This window comes from Muntiacus reevesi, chromosome 2 (assembly GCF_963930625.1).
Source record: "Muntiacus reevesi chromosome 2, mMunRee1.1, whole genome shotgun sequence".
NCBI lineage: Eukaryota > Metazoa > Chordata > Mammalia > Artiodactyla > Cervidae > Muntiacus > Muntiacus reevesi.
In genome coordinates this window covers 23,229,526-23,249,434 of record NC_089250.1, presented here as the reverse complement: position 1 = coordinate 23,249,434, position 19,909 = coordinate 23,229,526, and the positions used below count along the sequence as shown (strand labels likewise).

The 19,909-nt window shown below is 43.3% G+C and overlaps 1 protein-coding gene across 1 annotated transcript in view; it reads left to right on the top strand.

Annotated features, from left to right (window-relative positions):
* The window catches only part of PIP4K2A (phosphatidylinositol-5-phosphate 4-kinase type 2 alpha), a 179,371-nt gene that overhangs the window by 125,797 nt on the left and 33,665 nt on the right, over positions 1-19,909 (top strand). The window contains exons 5-6 of the mRNA XM_065921087.1: positions 13,642-13,788; positions 18,450-18,488. Coding sequence (XP_065777159.1) covers positions 13,642-13,788; positions 18,450-18,488 — 186 coding nt within the window. The remainder of the gene's footprint in view (positions 1-13,641; positions 13,789-18,449; positions 18,489-19,909) is intronic.

The window sequence follows — 19,909 nt, the reverse complement described above, 5'->3', positions numbered from 1 at the left end:
AGGGCGTGAATATGGCACTGTTGGTGGCATTTTCGAAGCAGTCACCTTGAGAACTGGTGTTTAAACCACACACTGCAGCACATGCCCACACAGGCACACACACATCCTGCTGCTGTTAACCAAAGACGCCTCAAAAGTGTGTATATCATCGCATCAAGTACCAGCCTCGCAAAGTGACTTCTTCAAAGGTGCTGCTTGGTTGGATCTGTGGGCGCTGAGCGTCTGTGAAAGTCAGCTTCCTTCCTCTATGGTCCCGCTTTCTGCTCCAACATCAGAAATTGTTTCTTGCCAGTTGCTTACTCTGCTCAAATGTGATTGACTGCATTTTGCTCCGAGTGAGGTCAGTGAAACTCTTGAAGCTCCCTACCTCTTGTTTCTGGAAACTTAGAGCTCCCCTGATTTGTATTTTTAAGAACATTAGTCAGCCTCTAAATTCATTTAACATCTATTCAATCTTTATAACACTGATTCCTTTTGAAATCCATTCTACAATACTTGCGCCATTGCCAACTATGAAGGAAATTTTAAAGTGCTGGGTTAGTACGTATAAGGGTAGACACTCGGGCATTGGCTTCTGAGTGGATGGAATTCTAGGATGCAGCTCTTAACCAGTCACCCGCCGCTGAAACTTACTGTCATGCTGGTGCATCTTTTTCTACTTTCTTTAAATTGTCTCAGAACTTTCAAAGCAGTATGGTACCTCAGTGACCGATGAAAACATATTATTATGATAAGTGAGACTGTTCAAATGCAGTGTGACATGCAATTCAGATACCAACTTCTCGATGACATCTCTGAGTTCAGAATTTTTTTGACTTTTACAGAAGTCACAGTTTGAAAGGTTTCCTCTGGGGTGGTTACTGTAATGAACGTGCAGATTTGACATATCAGCGGTACTACATAAAATGCATTGGGGACCAAAGTATAAGTCTATTAACATGCTCCATGGGCTGTCACATCCCTAAATATTTCCTTTCACTTCACTGCTACAAAATGGCTATTTTTGTAGTATGTTCTTTATCCAGAAAAAGCTCATTTCTCATTTCTTCATCATCTATGTTTTTCCTCATGTAAAAAGTCTTTTATTTTTACTTTTGGCTGTGCTGGGTCTTCATTGCTGCACACGGGCTTTCTCTAGTTGCGGTGCACCAGCTTCTAACTGTTGTGGCTTCTCTTGTTGCGGAGCTCTAGGCATGCAGGCTTCAGCACCTGTGGTGCACCCTGTTCGCTGCATTAACAGGTGGATTCTTAACCAGCGGCCCACCAGGGAAGCACAAAACGTATTTAAAATATAATGAAAGGGTCTTAGTGCTAACCTTAAAACAGAGTGTTGTGGGTCAATTATTCTTTAAAAACAAAGACACTCATAGAAAAAGGGATCAGATATGAGGCTACCAGAGGTGGGGGAATTGGATGAAGGCAGTCAAAAAAGTACAGATTCCAGTTACAAGGTAAATACTAGGGCTGTAATGTATAATATGATAATATAATTAACACCACTGTATGTTATATATGAAAGTTGTTAAGGAGTAAATTTTAAGAGTTCTCATCACAAGGGAAAAAAATTTCTTTTTTTTTGTAACTGTATGAGTGATGGATGTTAACTAAACTGTGATAATCATTTCTTGATGTATGTGAGTCAAATCATTATGCTGTACACCTTGAACTTGTACAGTGCCCTATGTCAATCACATCTCAGTAAAACTGGAAGAAAACAGTCTTTAAATAAATAGAGGTAAAGGGTCTTCATGACTGAGAATCACCATTGCTAATATAGTTTGTTTAAAAGGACAGTAGGTGGAAGGTCAGGAGACCTAGGTCATAGCTGATCACAAACTGGCTAATTCAGGGATCTATGAACCTCAGTTTCTCCATCTGCATTTCATTCATCCATTCCTTTGTGCATGCATTCTCTCTTTTTCTTATTGAAGTAGGGTTGACTTACAATATTGGATAAGTTTCAGGTGTATGGCATAGTGCTGTGATATTTTTATAAGTTATGTACCACACAAGTTTTTATAATATTATTGACTATATTCCCTGTGCCATGTATTTACTCTTGACGTAATTCCATAAAGGAGGTAAGGTGGCCTAGACTACTTTTAGGATTTACCACTAGTCAGAATTTTTTTTCTTACTTCGGTGGGAACTGTCGTTTCTTCTTTTCTTGCTTTTTATTGCTTTTACCTTCTAATGTGCTCTGAACCAGCAGTCTGGTCTAGACAAGTCATTAGGCTTGTTCAAATCCTGTTATCAATAGACAGGACAGGCTCTCAGAGAGGGCAGCTCCTACGGAGTACATTGGATGGGCTTTCTGACAGCGTTAGTTATTCTGTGGCTCTTCTTTTTTTCTTTTCTTTCATTGCTCTTTTTTTGTGTTTAAGTAAAATATATCCGGAGGTGCAGCTGTATTCTGGAAGCATAAAACTACCCTAAGGCCAAGCTCTGAAGGAGTAGCACAGTGCTAGGTGTTGAAAGAAATTCCTCCTGATTTTCTGATGAGCCAGCCTCACCAGCAGGGCCCATGTGGCAGGTGGTTCAGAAGGTGAACTCTGGAGCTGACTGCTTTGCCCCCGACCTGCTGCATGGCCTTGGGCAAGTTACCTAACCTCTCTGTACCCGCTTCTCTGTCCTTAAAATTTGGATGATAGTGTCTCCTCCATCCGGTGTTGTATGGGCTTCCCAGGTGGCGCTAGTGGTGAAGAATTTGCCTGCAGTGCAGGAAGACTTAAAGAGACTCAGGTTCGATCCCTGGGTCAGGAAGATCCCTGGAGAAGGGCATTTCAACCCACTCCAGTATTCTTGCCTGGAGAATCCCATGGACAGAGGAGGCTGGTGGGCAACAGTCTCCATAGGGCCGCAAAGAGTTGGATACGACTGAAATGATCTAGCAGCAGCAGCAGTCTCCTTCATCTGGTGTTGTGCTAATTAGGGGGATTGATATTTATAACCTGCTCAGGACAGTGTCTGGTAAATAACAAGTGCTACGTAAATGATCGAATAAGATCTTTAAGTACTTCTCTTGCACATACTCAGTTGCCAGTGTCCCAGTGTTGAAATCATTCAATCCACTAGGGGGCCTGGTTTCTGGCAGAGTGTGGCACAGATGCAGAAAAATTTGAAGATCCAAACTGTAAGAAGTTAGATTTCTTCCAGGCTCCAGCATCCTGCCATAGTTTTTATCTGCTGCCCAGATCCCACCCTGATTTTCACTGTGTGCTAAGAAAACACAGCGTCATCTTTCAGACCAATGGAAAACTTATATTAAGCAGAGCAAACCTTTATGTTCCTTTTCCTTTGTTTTTTTCTCTTTTTTATAGTTGGGGAAAATAACTTAGTGTTTTGGTCTAATCTTCTTTAGATTTCTGTCAGGTTAGGACAAACTCGGGTCTTATAGATGATGATTATTGACTGGTTAGCTAAGCAATGTTGGAGCATTCAAAAAGGAAAAAAATGGTCAAGAACCTTCTTGAATGTCTTATTTCTCCTGCGTTGACTGATTTTTTTTTTAACTGACCTAAATCCATTGGAAGTTTTGGAATCATGTAGCTTCTTCAACTTTAATTAAAATGGAGTCAGTGTCAGTAAAATTTTAAAAATTTTAGAGGCGGGAACACGTTCCAAGGTAGATAATCAAGAAATGCCTATGAAAACAGCATTAAGAATATCTTTTACGTTTTTGAAATGTAGGGTTTAAATTTGTTTTTTATTTCAAAGTGACTGAACTGACAAATTGACCAAGTAACCTAAAAATCCTTTCTTAACTTTTGTTATCTGGGAGACTGTTGGTAACTTGAGCCGAATCTAGAAGTTATGCCTAAAACTCTGGAATCATTGTTGGAAAAGCTACTTAGTACGTCAAGTTTCAGGATAGGATGAGGGGGTAACTGCTTGACTTTTTTGGATCTTCCTTGGAATACATCTTTCTATCCTCCCACGAAGGACAGTGGTGTTGGCCACAGAGAGAAACTGAGAAAACAGGCCCAAGAAAGCCAAAAGTTAAAACTTAAAAAATTAAGGGTGTGGTGCCAAAAGAGAAGTTAGACCCTCCATCAGCACTTCCCAAATTACTGATTGGAGATAGAACCCCCACACAGCTTGTGAGAATTCATGTTCTGACTCAGTAGATCGGGGTGGACCTGAGATGCTGCCTGTCATGGGCTCTCGGGCAATGCTGATGGAGCCCCTATAAATGGCAGTGCGGGCCCACCTCCTGGAGCAGGAGAAACATTCCGAGTCTGCTCATTGGTTCTTTTTGTTCTCTGTGGAGGAGAGGCCGATGGAAATGTGAAAAGCACTGTTAAGTTTTACATGTAAGCAGCTGGAACTGTGAGATTCACAGCAAGTAGCAGCAGAGCCTGTGTCTTCAGGAGCGGCCCACACTCTCAGGAACGCCAGGAGGGGTCCCTATGGCTCAGGGAGCACCTCTCCAGCTCCACCCTGCAGACGGGGCATCGCTGTCTGTCCCCAGGTTCCGGCAGCCGCAGGGCCCACTTGCTGGCACGCGTTTCCTGCAGCACGTGATCTCCAGTTTCTGGAAATCCTGTTGCTCTTTTGTGTTTGAATATGGCCTGTCTGTCCACCTCTCTCCAATGTCTATGGACAGGACATTCTCATTCTGGTCTCCACGGCTCTCACTTTTCCTTTCCCCTTTTCCATCTCCAAACATCTCTGCTCAATTTGGGGTTAATTCCTCAGCTGTGTCACCCACTCCTCATTCTCTCATCAATTGTTTTAATCCGTGGTCTCCCCTATCCAGTGATTTTTTTATTTCAAAGATTGTATTTTTTCTTCTAGAAGTTCCATATTAAAAAATCCACCTGTGCACTCTTGATCATTTTTCATTGTATACTCATTTCTGAAATTGTGTCCTTTTATATCTTCAAATACTATTATACGTAAGTCTTCCAGTTCTATTTCCAGTAGTCTAACGTCTGCCATTCCTGGGGTCCTGAGTTTGCGGTCTCTTGTGTCTGCTGGCCCTCAGGAGTGACTGACCGAAGCAGAAGGCCCTGCAGAGTGTGGGGTCAGGATACTGATGAGAGAGGGACTCCGGAACAGGGAGAGGAAAGGAGTAGCATTGGGCGGAGTAGGAGGGCAGGCTGCCAGGCAGGCCCTAGAGGCCACAGCCAGCCGGTGGGGCCCTGGGTCCTCCGCCCAGCTCTGCTGTGTTGGGCCCAAGGAACAGGGAGGCGGACCCAGGAGGAGCTGCCACCTGAAGCCCGCTGACCGCACTCCACAGCCGGACAGCCCGGCCTCCAGAGCGCATCGCACCGGGACGCCTGGGACCGCCCTTCTCCATTTCAGTTGTAGTCACTGAGTAAACACCAACTCCACTTACGGTAAGGTGTTTGTTTTTAGTTGTTTTGGTTTTTTGGACACACCGCCTAGCTTGTAACTTAGCTCTCCAACCTGAGCCCTCAGCAGTGAAAGCTCAGAGTTCTAACTATTGGCCCACCAGGGAATTCCCTGATAAGGCGTTTGTTTGTTTGTTTTTTCACAAAGTCATTTCATCTCTCATGATGATGTTATGTATGGGTATTTACAAGAGCATAATAAACTGAGTTCGGAGCACCAGTGTTGGCATGTAGGTATATTCTGCAATATATCAGTACTAAGAATGTTTGTAAACACTGCAGAGAAATGTTTATTCTCTTTAAGCCTGATTTTTATTAAGTTTAAGAAAAGCAGTAAAATTTTGTACTTACATTAGATTAAATGGAGTCATCCTTACATTCTTTTATGACTCTTGAAACCAAAATATAGTAACTGACATAGACCATTCTCCCAAAATATCAACTCAAGAAATGTTTGGATTATTTATTTGTTTGGTTCTTCTGAAACAAACCAATCCTTAGTTTCAGGCTGTTTTTTCCTTCCTTCCCTCCCTCCCTTCCTTCCTTTCTTTCTCTCTCCTTCCCTCCCCATTCCTCTGCCCCGGCCTCATGTAAAGAACATTATTGAAGTGATCTCTAAACACAGGCAGAGGCACAATAAGAATTACAGATAATTTAACCTTTCAAAAACATTAACTGAAGCAAGACTTTACATTGAAGTATTAATTTGATGCTATATTAAATTGTCACTTCAAGCCCCTAAAAAAAAAAAAAAAAAGAGTGAAACATGATAATAACAGCAATTTTCAAGAGCTGGAGCCCAGGTTCACACTCTCATGCAGAGATATAAATATTTATCCATTCCAGTACATCACTTAGAATCCTCTCTGCTGAAACCTTCAGTCAGCTGTGAATCTTTTAATGGCATTTCATTTTGCATAAGAAAAAGCAACAGACCGGGGGATTCATAAGACTTGTTATTCTTGTTGAGTACCCAAGAGCAAAGGAAGCTGAGATCCTGTGGCTGTTGCGTTTTATATGTTTTTAAAATTCCAATTTCACCATGTCAGTTTATCATCATAGTTCTGACAAGCTGCTGTACAGAAAAAAATTTCTAGGGGAGACTAATGAAGAGGTAAAATCTGCCTCTATTGTTGACACCAAGGAGTCATATAAAAGACTGTTCTAAGAGAAGACAGAAAAAGTAAAAACTCTATGGGTTCCAGATGAACATTGCCAGCAAATACAAGTGTCTGAGAAGCACTCTTGAAAAAAACCAAAGTTACAGCCCGAGCGGACGCGAGGCATCCAGCTATGAAAATGCTAAAGTGAAAAATACTTAATAAAAAACATTATTTTTAAAATGCAAACGTAGGTAATGCAGCAAGTTTAACAGAGAATATGGACACTGACTCCAAGAATACTTGGTGATGGTTTTAGTTCTGTACAGGAAGCATAAGAAGAATTAACGATGATCAGGGTCAGTTTTTTAAAAAATTTGGGACTGTTCTTTTTTTTTTTTTTTTTTTTTTGGGACTGTTCTGTAGCTCATTTAGATAGAAGGTCGGTGTCCTGGCTGAACTGCGAACATCTGTCAGTTCAGGTGCCAGACAAGACCTTCCCTGGTGGATAGGAGAGAATGTGCCCTAGGGACCGAGTGGTGGAAATAACCAGCTTTGGGCCACAGGTAGGAGGGCCTCTGGGAAAGGGCGGGAGCTGAGGCGCCACGGAAAGGAAGGCTCTGCAGGCTTGTGTGTTCACGGCTGGTCCTCTCCCCAAAGGACTCACCCCTCTGTCTGTGGGTGCCCTCCATTCCTGGTCCGCACGAGGATGACCAGTGCTGCTTGTTTGGCCCGTTTGTGTCCTCTTGCGTCCCTTGGGACCTCAGAGTGGCAGAGGACAGACGTCCACAGACTCGCCTGACCCCTAGAGAAGAGTCTCCCGGGCAGCGCTGGGGCACAGCACCTGTCAGAAGTGAATGGAGATATTAAAGTGGCAGATAGGGAACACTGTCCTCTGCCCGTGAGGAAGGACTGCCCTGTAGCCACGTCAGGACGCTGATGGAAAGTGAAGGAAATATCCTCCCCTTTCTATTATTTTTTCGTTTGGGCTGTGCTGCGAGGCTTGTGGGATCTTAGTTCCCCGGCCAAGGATCCAGACCGGGCCCCGGCAGTGGGAGCACCAAGTCCTAACCACTGAGCCAGCAGAGAATTCCTCTGCAGCTTTTTAAAGAGTGACCCTCGGGGTTAAGTCCCTATTTCTCCATTCTTCCAACAAGAATTGGAAACTAAGCATGTAAAAGGGAGGCAGCAAAGATTCATCGTTAGGTTGTCTTGTGATCAGATCAGCAATGTTAGAAAGAAATTAATAGATGCTGAGGCTGTTTTTAACTATTAAAATTAGGGGTGCTCATACAAAAAAAAAAAAAAAAAAAAAGCATCATGAGACTGTAGTGCCCCAGTACACATTTTTAAAATAATTTCTGAAGCATTTATTTACAGGTTCTTTTGTTAATTTGTCAGTGATTAAGCTTTTGAAGGGAAAGTGCTCGGAGTTCTGATCCTAAAAGCAACGTAAGTGAGGATTATAATTTTTACTGTCTTCTCTATTTACGAAAGTATTATCATACTTTATATAAAAAAATGCACACACATAAACATTATTCATTTTTGGAAAGTCTGTTCTGTGGAGATGAGCTTTAAATTGGGAGTTCCTAGCCCGCATTTAAATAGAACCCACTTCTCAGGGAGCACGTCAGCACACGTCAGGTGAAGCCTGCCTCCCTCACCCTTTCCTTCCCGCCTGCCTCTCCCATCCCTCGCCCCAGGGTCTTGATTTCCTTTGGCTCCTGCTTGAGTCAGCGCTGTCCCCCCAGCGCCGTTTCCCTGATCTTCACACCCTTCACAAAGCCCCTGTGCTCTAAGTACTGTTATTGCGCCTTTTTTCCAAACGCAGAGACACAGAGAGGTCGACTAATTCCCAAAGGTCACACAGCTAGCGCTCATGGTGCTGGCCCAGGAAGGCTCAGGCAGTGTGATTGTGGCCCTGTGTTTGCAGTCTCCCTAGATGTGGGATAACCTCCAGGAGTTTGTGGGGTGGGGGAGCCCTTGTGCACAGCACTTAGTGGGTTCGCAGGTGGAGAACGCAAGGGGATTACTATCTGGGCCTCCCTGTGTCAACTCCCACGTGCAGTGACCCTCACGCTCCACTTCGGTGGTCTGCCAGCCCAGGTGCTCACAGACCCAGTGGGACGTCCTCCGCTGAAATGAAACAGGGTCTTCTTTCCCCAGGGCTCCCACCCAGAAACTCGATTCATGGGGGAGATTTTCGCTCCTGCAGTTTGGTGCGGGAGTGCTTTCTAAACCTTTGGGGCCAACTGCTGTTTGTCAATACTGGAATCTAACATGATAGGCTTTCTGGGATTGTGGTTTTGTACATGATTATAAGCTCAGGGGTTTTAAGTTTTTTAAATCTGTGTTGCAAGGTGTTCAATGAAGCCTTATAGGTGAGCCCTGCTTTTGAGTATAAGAACATGTAGAAACTTGCTGATAAGGTGAATCAAATTTGATCTATGTTTTAAATATGTTTTATTTAATCTTAAAGATAGAGGAGTTGCAGAATATAACGTGTACGTGTGTTTCTCCCTGGGGTGGGGGTGGGGGGGAAGCGCACCAGTGATTTACTGTGTAGTAGTCAGGTGCCTTTCACATTCGTCAGTACAGATAGTGGCATCTACGCTGATCCGGGCATTCCGTGGCTCTGTACAGAGATTTGGATCAAAGAGACGTGTTCTGCCAGCAGGAATTTTAAAAGATAGGCCATGATGACACTAAACTGAGCAGAGCAGCACAAGGCGTGGGGGGCAGAGGGAGGGAGTTGAATGGCCAGACTGAAGCCTGTGTGCCCCCCAGGGCAGGGGGCAAGTCGAGTGGGCCCTCAGATCACCTCTGCAGAGGCTCCCTCTGGGTAGACCTCAGATCACGTCTGAGTCATTTTGAGCACAGAGCAGACGGGCTGACATTGAGATTCCTTACCAGAGTTCTTCATGTAAAGAGTAACCGCGATCACCGTCCTCTCGGGTAGGAGAAAGAGCAGCACAGAACACAGGCAATTGTGTGAGGTGTGCTGACACCCTGCTACCTCTAATCCTCACCCTAACCTTCTTGGTAGGAATTACGGTGCTTGTTTTCTAGAAAATGACATTGAAACATAGGATGGTTTAGTAAGCTGCCCAAGATCCCACTGCTGGTAAATGGAGGCACCGTGATGCCCCTGCATATCATCACTCTGGCTCCAGAACCTCCATCCTTCCTGCTGAACTTATGTGGCTAGACTCCCTCCACCTCCATGTGGCCGAGGCCCAGCCAGCCAGCCCTCTTCAGAGGCACCAGACAACCACTCCTTTTATGTCTTTACATCAGATGTGAGAAATCTTCCTTTCAGCCAAGAGCTCTTTACCACCTGTTTTGTATTAGCAAAACTCAAGTTTATTGTTTTTTGAAAGGCGAGAAATAGAAAAGTTTCCTCTCATCTGACTTCAGATTAAGAACAAGTTGGGGGTGAAACTCTACTCAGAAAAAGCCATCGTATTGAAATATGTAGCTCAATTATGGTAAGATTTTTTTTTTTTTAAGGGCAGAAGCATCTTTAAAATCTTCTGAACTTTGGGTAGGAAAAATCAAACTCCTACACTGATGCTGTACTTCTTTTCTTTAATGATAAAAATTAAAGGCTTTAAAAAAAAAGTCTTAAGATGGCTTCTTATTATCAGAGTTGATTATTGCAGTGTCTACCACTAAAGTGTGTGACAGGGCATTCTGATTAGTTTCTTACTTTTATAAAAGTGCATTGTACAACTGAAAAATTTGAGGACTGTTTTTTTTTTTAAATGAAGAAGGAGTTACCTTAAATGTCACCATTACCATGGTGACTATTCTTCCAGCCATCTGTCTGTAAACATTAAGTACAATTTTTACAAGTAGGTACAATTGATGCTAAGTTATTCTAGTGATTTCACACACGTCACAGGCATAAAAGAACCTTTTTAAAATTTTCTTTCCCTCTCATCTTAAAGAAAGGAAAACCTAACTTTGGAAATTACAGTGGGACCCAGTTTGTAAGGATGGTCTTTTGAAAAGTGTCTCCATCTGGTGGCTGTTTAGAGTATGGTCATTGAAGAGTGATAGACACATGTTGTGTTTTTGCAACTCTCTTGAAAATGGTGTCAGTGCTGGGACTGACTTGTCCAGTGATGAATCCAGTGTGGGGCCAGAGTGTGTCCATCTGTCTGTAGAGCTCCACACCACTGCTCTGGTGGCAACTTATTATTTCTTTCACTGACATGAATATTTTATTCAATGTCACTTGTAAATCTACAAAGTAATCATTTTAACATATCCAAAAAAGTATTAATTTTTTTCATAAATTATTTTTTAAATTTTATTGAAGTAAAGTTGATTTACAATGTATTAACTTTTTATGTATAACAGTGATTCACTGATACATATGAATATATATGTGTGTGTGTGTGTGTGTGTGTGTGTGTGTGTGTACACACACACATAAAATCTTGAAACTGAGCCTCCTGTGTCTCCTGATTGGCAGGTGGATTCTTTACCACTGGGCCACCAGGGAAGCCCATATATTTATATTTTTTCACATTCTTTTCCATTACTGTTTGTCACAGAATATCAAATATAGTTCCCTGTGCTATACAGCAGGACCTTGTTGTTTATCCATCTTATATGTAATAGTTTGCATTTAGTAATCCCAAACTACCATTCTTTCTTTCCTCTATCCATCCCCCCACTCAGCAACACACAAGTCTGCTGTTTTGTAGATGATTTGTATTGTATTTCACATTCCACACAGAGGTAATATCATGTAGAATTTGTCTTTCTCCTTCTGACTGACTTTGCTTAATATGATAATCTCTAGGTCCATCCATGTTGCTGCAAGTGGCATTATTTCACTCTTTTTCATGACTGAGTAAATATTCCACTGTATATTCGTCCCACATCATCTTCATCCATTTTTCTGTTGAAAGACATTTACGTTGTTTCCATGCCTTGGCTATTGTGAATAATGCTGCTGTGAACACAGGGGTGCATGTATCTTAATGAATTATATAGTTTTGTCTTTGCCTGGATATACATGCAATACGTAGTGGGACTGCTGGATCATGTGCTAATTCTAGTTTTAGTTTTCTGAGGAACTTCCATACTGTTTTCCACAGTAATTTCACCAACTTACATTCCCACCAACAGTGTAGGCGGGTTCCCTTTTCTCCACAGCCTCTCTACCATTTGTTATTTGTAGATTTTTTAATGTAATGGCCATTCTGACCAGCATGAGGTGGCACCTCTGTGTCATTTTGATTTGCATTTCTCTAATAATTAATGTTTAGTAGCAAAAATGGCAGTGATGTCAGATTAGTACTATACTGAAAAACAATTTTAAAAAACTGTGAAAGTCAGTTATATTCTAGTTGATTTTCACTTATGAAAGACCCGTTTGCAGAGCTGAACCTGGATGTATTATTTCTGAGGTCAGAGTTCTAAATTTGTCCTTCTATTTTTCCATATATTTAAAGTACTTAGTAGTGTGTCTTTTAAAAGTAATATTGCATCTTTAATGAGAATAACTACAAGATAAAATGTTGTAAGTTACACACAGAAACCAGTGTTGATATTACATAAAAGGTAGAATTTAAGTAGAAAACTCTCTCTACTTAAAGAGAAGTTATTTAAGTAGTGGAAATGATTTGTTGTTCAGTCGCTCAGTCATGTCCGATGCTTTGAGACCTCAAGGACTGCAACACACCAGGCTTCCCTGTCCTTCACCATCTACTGAAGCTTGCTCAAACCTCATGTCCATGGAGTCGGTGGTGCCATCCAACTAACTCATCCTCTGTCATCCCCTTCTACTCCTGCCTTCAATCTTTCCCAGCATCAGAGTCTTACTTTAAAATGTTTTCCCAAAATAAGTGCAGTTATGTTAACAATAAAGTGTGATCAAGGATTTTCAATGATAAGGCCTTGAGAGGTTGAAATAATATGTCTAAGAAAGGAAAAGAAGAAATGTTCAAAAGTTTACATCACATTATGCAGCGTTGTGAATAAAAATTTTAAAGGTTTGTGCTCTTTACTGTTTTTCATTTTTTAAGGAAACACCCTTATGATGGCAGTTACAATTTATATTTAAACACACCTAGATTGGATGTTATGGGTTGTTTTTTAATGCTCTTTATACTTTAGGATGAAGGGCCTCCGGTGGGGAGTCAGTGGTAAAGAATCTGTCTGCCAATGCAGGATATGTGGGATCAGTTCCTGGGTCAGGAAGATCCCCTGGAGGAGGAAATGGCAACCTACTCCAGTATTCTTGCCTGGATGAAATCCTGTGGACAGAGAGGAGCCTGGTGGGCTACAGTCCATGGGGTTGCAGAGTCAGAAATGACTGGGCACACACACACACACACACACAATGATTTGTGATCTGAGCATCTTTTCATGTGCCTGGTGCCCATCTGTGTTTTCTTTGGAGAAATGTCTACTTATGTGTTCTGTTTTTTTCAATTGGGTTTATTTTGTTGAGTTGTATGTGCTATTTGTATATTTTAGAAATTAAGCCCCTGTCGATCGCATCGTTTGCAAATATTTTCTCCCATTCCATAGGTTGTGTTTTCATTTTGCTTATGGTTTCCTTGGCTGTGCAAAAAGCATGTAAGTTTAATTACCTCCCATTTGTTTTTATTTCTATTGCTCTGGGAGACTATCTGGTAGCAATTTAAACATTAGAGTCTCAATAGGAAGCAGAAAACCAAGAGCCTGACTCTCCCAGCTTCTAACACTGAGCTCTTGCCACAATTTCCTCTGTAGTCTCGACTTTAACACTATCAAAGGCGTTGATCATAGTGGCCAGGTGATGCTGCCTGAATCTCGTAAAGTCATCATCAAGGCTTCTAGGAAGGAAGATGGAGAACCCAGCTCATGATTTCACTTTAAAGGAGTTATATAGAAAGGACTAGTCACTTGTCCTCTCTCCTCATGCTATTATATACAAATTAGTTGGGAAAGTTAAGAAAAAAACTGTCTCTGGAGATAGATTTTCTTATCTGTCTGCATGGTGCACTCAGACCTGGTCTTCAGGTGTATAAACATGGTCATTTTCTGTAAATAAGACATTAATGATTGTATAAACCACTATCATTTTGTAAAACACCATTGGCAGAGGAGTTATTTTATATCTGAACAAACAGCATTTGACTGGATCATTTCCCCCCTTTTTTTCTTTCTTTCCTATGCAGTATATAGTGGAATGTCATGGGATCACCCTTCTTCCCCAGTTCCTGGGCATGTACCGGCTTAATGTGGATGGAGTTGAAATATATGTGATTGTTACAAGAAATGTGTTCAGCCACCGTTTATCTGTATATAGGAAATACGACTTAAAGGTAAGATTTTTATTTTTTTGTTCATTAAGCTTGTTCATCCATGTTGTGTGTAACTGACCAGGCTGAGCACTTAAGAGGCACCCAGAGCTCAAAGCACTAGGCAGCCAGCAGTGCACTTCGTGTTAAGTGAGAATCTGGTGGCTTAGACGGTAAAGCATTCACCTGTGATGTGGGAGACCTGGGTTTGGTCTCTGGGTCGGGAAGATCCCCTGGAGAAGGAAATGGCAATCCACTCCAGTACTCTTGCCAGGAAAATCCCCCAGACGGAGGAACCTGGTAGGCTATAGTCGATGGGATCGCAAAGAATTGGACACAATTGAGCAACTTCATTTTCTTTCTTTCTTTCTTTCTTATTGTACCTATGAGAGATACCACATCTAATTTATTGAGCTAGTATGTACTGAACACCAGCTATGTGCCATGCCCTGCTTTTAAGCGCTGGGAACAGTGTGATGAACAAAACAGGCCAAACCTGCCCTCAATGAGCTGACATTCTGGTGGACAAAGACAGTCACACGGTGTGCTAGGAACTGATTCGTGCCATGGACAGAAGACAAGACAGGAAGGATGGGGGAAGGATGCAGTTTGGAATAGGGTGTCAGGAGGTGAGGGACAGGTTGTTTCAAAGATCTGGAGTGGGAGGTAGACCACTGGAAATTCTGACTGTGGAGTGAGGGGCTCTGACTTCTGAGGTCGCTGATGTAGACAGTGTCCGGGTCAGAGGCTGGCATACTGTGACCTGCGTGCCTGGCAAGTTCAACTTGGCCATCTTTGTTAATAGCTTTATTGGAGTCCCACTATGCCTGTGGCTTCTGTATCATGTGTGGTTGCACTATAATAGCAGAGTTGAGCAGTTACCATAGAGACCATTTTGGACCACAAAGCGCAAAACACTTACCCTCTGACCCTTTCCAGAGAAAGTCTGCCAACCTCTGGTCTTCATCAGTCAGTCTCAAATTTTTTTATCTCAGACTCCTTCACACTCTTAAAAGAGAACCCCCAAAAGCTGCATATGTAGGTTAATACTAATACTTAATGTTAGAAATGAGAAAAAATTTTAAACTTAGTTTTTTTAAAATAGTAAAACTATTGATGTTAGCATATCTTTATGAAAAATATCTTTCAAATCAAAATGTTTAGTGGGACAGGTGGCATTGTTTTACATCTTTGCAAACCTCTGTGATATCTGCCTTGGTGAGAGAGCAGAGACGTCCCGTCTGCTTCTGCTGTCCATCTATTGCATGTTACTTGAAGTGTATGAAAAAAATCAAACCTTACACAAATATGTAGTTGGAAAAAGGGAGGGGTTTTTAAAATAACTTTTTCAGAAATTTGTGGGTGTTTTTCTGTGATGGCACACCTAGGCCTGACAAGTGCTAATTTCTCAAAGCTGAGTTACAGTGTGGAATCTGAAATCACATCAGTGAACTTTTTAAAACCCATCAGTCTGTCTGCATGCATTGATCTCAATACATCATGCTTCTGTCATTTTGAACAAAATGGGTTAACCAAGTTATGAGCTCTTCCAAATACTAACACATTTCATTAAACAGTATCAGGAAGCCACATTAATATCGCCACCTGCCTCATTAGAAAAGCCTTTCTATATTAAGAAGTTGTCAAGCTCAGGGTGGTGGATACAAGTTTTTTAAAGTTTTCATTTTCACTTGAAAGCTTAAATTTTATCAGTGGGTTACCTGTGAAATGACAGCACAGAGCTGAGCCAGCAACTTTGTTCCTCTTTGAGCAAGTGCCTGTCAGATGCCCAGAATGGAATTAACAGGTTCCAGTTGTCCTTTCATGTAGAAATGATTTCTGGAAAAAAGTGGCTAGTTCAGCTTATAACTCAAAACCATCACCAAGATAACTGTCCTTAAACATACCTGCTTTATAAACAAAAGAGCTTTGGGCATACTCCCTACACAGAATCTTGAGAAGGTACATCATCCAGGGTCAGGATTTAACAAAATAGATGCCATTGCTTCCTCAAGGATGTTCGTATATCGTATGATATCTCTACTAATACCATTTGGTGCCACTGCTGGATCGGTGTAAGCTGCCAACAGTTTTCCCCACGGTTGTTTTTGCAGTATCCATGTAAATGTCAAGGCAGAGACTGTCTCCGCATTATTATAAAGATACTTTTGACTTTGCAGCACCCCTGGGTGCTGAACTATGCTTTGTGAAATGTTGGTCTAAGGGAGGGGAGATGTTCCAGGCTTATCTCTTACCTCGAGTCTGCTCTTACCTCCAAGTCGTAGCTGTTTTGTTCCCTGGAAATCCCAGCAACCCTGCAGGTCTCTTTGGAACCATCTCTCTCACAAGGCCCTCTAAAGTGTTACTAGCTCGTCCTGTTGAGTATTAGAGGTCTGTCTGTTGGTCTGACTCTCCACGTCAGGAGCCCCATGTCCCAGTCTTACTGTGTGCTGGCTGTGTGCGAGATGCTGAAACTGTAGGGGCCACAGTTCCTTCATCTGTAGAACAGAGATGGTTTTACCTCCCTTGCTGGGTTGTTGAGAGGATTAATATGATATGTTTGTGTCACGTCCAGCATAATGCATACAAGAAGAGGTGGATGAATTTTCGTTCTCATCCATTCTATTAGTAAGTTTCTTAAAGACAACTGTTTCTGGTCCCACTTTATCCCCTGAAGTGCTTCAAATAATGCCTCATTCAAGCAGGCATATAGGATGCATACCTTGATGTAAATTACAGACTGAATATTATGGTTTGCATTTAACCTTGGATGTCCTGATTTCATCTCCCTTTTTAACTTGTAGAATAAACTCTGTTCTCACCAGTACTTGCCATTGTAAGGGAACCTGGGCGCCTGGCATCACTTCATGGCTCAAACTCGTGACTCTGACTGACTTCTGTAATTTTGTTTTTTTAATCCTGAATGAATTTAAATCTGGATGAGTTTTTCCAGGCTAATGATCTGCATTTACATAGAGATGAAGCATCACTGAGAATCAGAAGCAGAGTAAATTATATTGTAAGGAGGGAAAAAATACACAGAGACTAAAAACTTGGTTAAAGATACAAAAATAATTCCCTCCCTTTGCCCATTAGCATAGGAACTGCTCAGGTATTACAAACACAGTAGCCAGGTATTGTAAGTATTTAATTACTCGAGTATTCACCCCTCCCTTCTTTTAAAATAAGGGAACATTCTTTATTAGCAGTCAGTGTGTAAAGGAAGATATTGTGGCGGGAAATCAAGACCCTATAAAGGAAGGAAAACAAACCATTGCAAGCGCCAGCTGCTGGGCTCGGCTGGCCCAGAGGGCTTTCCTTCAGGGACGCCTCACAGGGTTCATCCTCACTTGCTGGGTCAGCTTTGTGCTTCTCCAGCGTGTCCCCAAGAAGCTTCGACCATCGTCCTGGGCTGGCCCAGCAGGGTCTTTTAGATCCAGCAGACCTGGGAACACTGAACGTGGGGATGATGATGAACTGGCGCCGGGGAGCCCCTGGCTCAGGCCTGGCCCCTTCCCCCCGTATGAGGAGTCTCTCCATCTGTGAAGGACAGGTGCCGCACATCCTAACTAGTGCCTGAGCTGCTTGAAGGCAAGACGGTCATAGAGTAAAAACGTTAAGAGTGGCCAATCTAGAAGCTACTTCAACATTTCCCAAGTCACATACACATTCTCTGAATGACTGGCTAATGCAAGTATTCCAGGCCAATAAATGTGTATTTAACAGACAAGTAAGCAGCTCGTGTCACTGACCTCTGGTCATAGTTTGGGTGTCCGGTGCTGGGCCGTGATCCTTCCCCAGCCGTTTACTCAGCAAACACGGGCGCTGCTGTGAGACACTGCGACGGTCACCAAGGAGCACGGAGAAGGGATGCTCACTGTTGTTTGTTATTATCAAACTTAGGAACTTACTGGCCATGCGTTTCCTAATCTTTCTTTTGCATTAAGATCTTTCACAGAGGACAGTCTCTGTTCTCGAGCTCCACCCTAAAGCCCTGCCACTCCATCAGCATCTCAGACAGACTTGGTTGTCTGTCACAACACAGAACCAGGGGCATTATTTGAAAACCGGTGCAGCAGAGTAGAACCGCTGCAACCAAAGCTGTGTTTTCCTCTGCTTATACCTTTTGTGCTCACCCTAGAGGCACCAAAGGGGTGCGAGTAGATGTGTGTTTGAAGGGGCCTCCAACGTGAAAGGGGCCAGGAAGCCCCCACTGGGTCTTAGGGTGAGTGAGGAGGTCAGTTCGTCAGGAACCCTGAGCCAGGGAGACGGGCTGTCAGGGGCCAGGGTGCCCCGCCTGCAGGACGCAGTGCGGGAGATAGGCCCTCGGAGCCCAGCGGTCACTGCCGCCAAGTGATGGCCCACTGTACTTTGGAGACCCTCAACCCAACCATCTCCGGTGATGTGAGGGAGAGTGTGGTCCCACCCCGCGTTTAGAAAGGCACCGTTCACGTGACTGGCGGGTCTTCTGATTCCCACCAGGAGGACAGGAACCAGGGAAAAGACGGCACAGGTGGCAAAGAGTTGGAGACAGAAACCCCTACAAGAGGCGCCGCGCACCCTCACTCAGGGAGGGCAAAGGGCAGTCGGCGCTCGGCTGTCTCGGAGCTCTGCCCTGGGACGTTTGCACGTTTCACGTGAAGCCGGTGCGTCGCACGTGCTTATTTTCATCATCTCTGTTTCAGGGCTCTACAGTGGCCAGGGAAGCAAGTGACAAAGAAAAGGTAAGTGCCTGGCGTTTCTCACCCTGGTCCTCGGCATGGGCCCAGCACCTCTTAATTCTGTCTTCTCTTCCTCCCCTGTGATTCCTGTTTCCCCTCAGCTATGGTAGGAAGCTCGTCGTCGACCTGAGGAACACTCTCCTCCAGTTCTCTCCCTCAGGTTAGCTGCCCTGTTGAACAATGAGGTGGTTATTAGTTTGAAGTGTGAGTGAAACATTTTCCATCAGCATGATCTTGAAAACACAGCCATCATCATGATCCAGACTAACAGGTACAGCTCAACACCTGGGTCCTAACCCCACTTTATGACGGACAGGCCAGGTGTGACCCTGAGTCAGCTTCCTTGCCTCCCTGAGCCCGTTTTCTCACCTGTAAAATGACGGTGTTGAGCTTCATATTCACCTGTAAAATGTTGGCTTAATGAGCTTCAAACTCCTTTCCAACTATAAAATGTTAAGACCCATTAGAATATTTTTTGTGTATAAGGACTTAGGGACAGACGAGGAGACTCCTTACCTTTCTTTTGAGACACTGGACTTTAGGTAATACTTGAACCACATTTTGTCGATTATGCAGGACTCTCGACAGATTCAATGGGAATCAGCTTAAGAATTTGGCAAGTGGCTTTCTGTGCATAAACCTAAGCAGCGCGAAATCGGGACGTGCTTACATGAACGGTTCCTCTCTAATCTCAGCTATTCCTCCTCATGATGAGGTGCCTTTTCTTGACCAAACCTTTTGGAAGCTGGGCTCAAGGTTTTTGTTTCTAAATTAAATTCTTTCAGGCTGGCGTCATTCAGTTTGGGTTTGAATTTTACAGATTTGAAAATCTTTTACTTATTCATCCAGAAGTATGCGAACATCTGTGGTTACTGTCCTAGCTTCAGGGGCTAAAATAATGAACCACACAGACATGTCCAACCAAGCGACACACACATTAAATAGGAACTGACCATATCAAGTGATAAGTGGTTTGATAGGAAACACGGAGCAAGGGGACCTAGATCTGGCTTGGTGGTCTGGGAAGAGCTGATTGGAAACCTGAAGGATGGGTAGCAGTTAGCTAGAGGAAGAGGCAAGAAAGAGCAGTGTGAGCAAGGGCACACAGACGGGCAGCGCTTGGTGCTTTCGCTGGAGGATGAGGTGAGGCCACCTTGCAGGACCATCTGGAGAGGCTGCTGAAACAACCCAGAACAGACGGCGGCCTGACCTGGGGTGGTAGAAGATAGAGACGATAGAGATTTAAGAAGAATCCACAGGCCTCAAGAGATTGAACAAGGCAGGTGAATTAGGTACCAGAGAGTGTATGTAGAGGGAGGGCGGGGTTAAGGCGACTCCTAGGTTCCTGGTTTGGACAGTGGGGTGGGTGGGAAAAGGGAGCAGATGGAGTTGTTGGAATTGTCATCTCAGCACCAGAACAGACA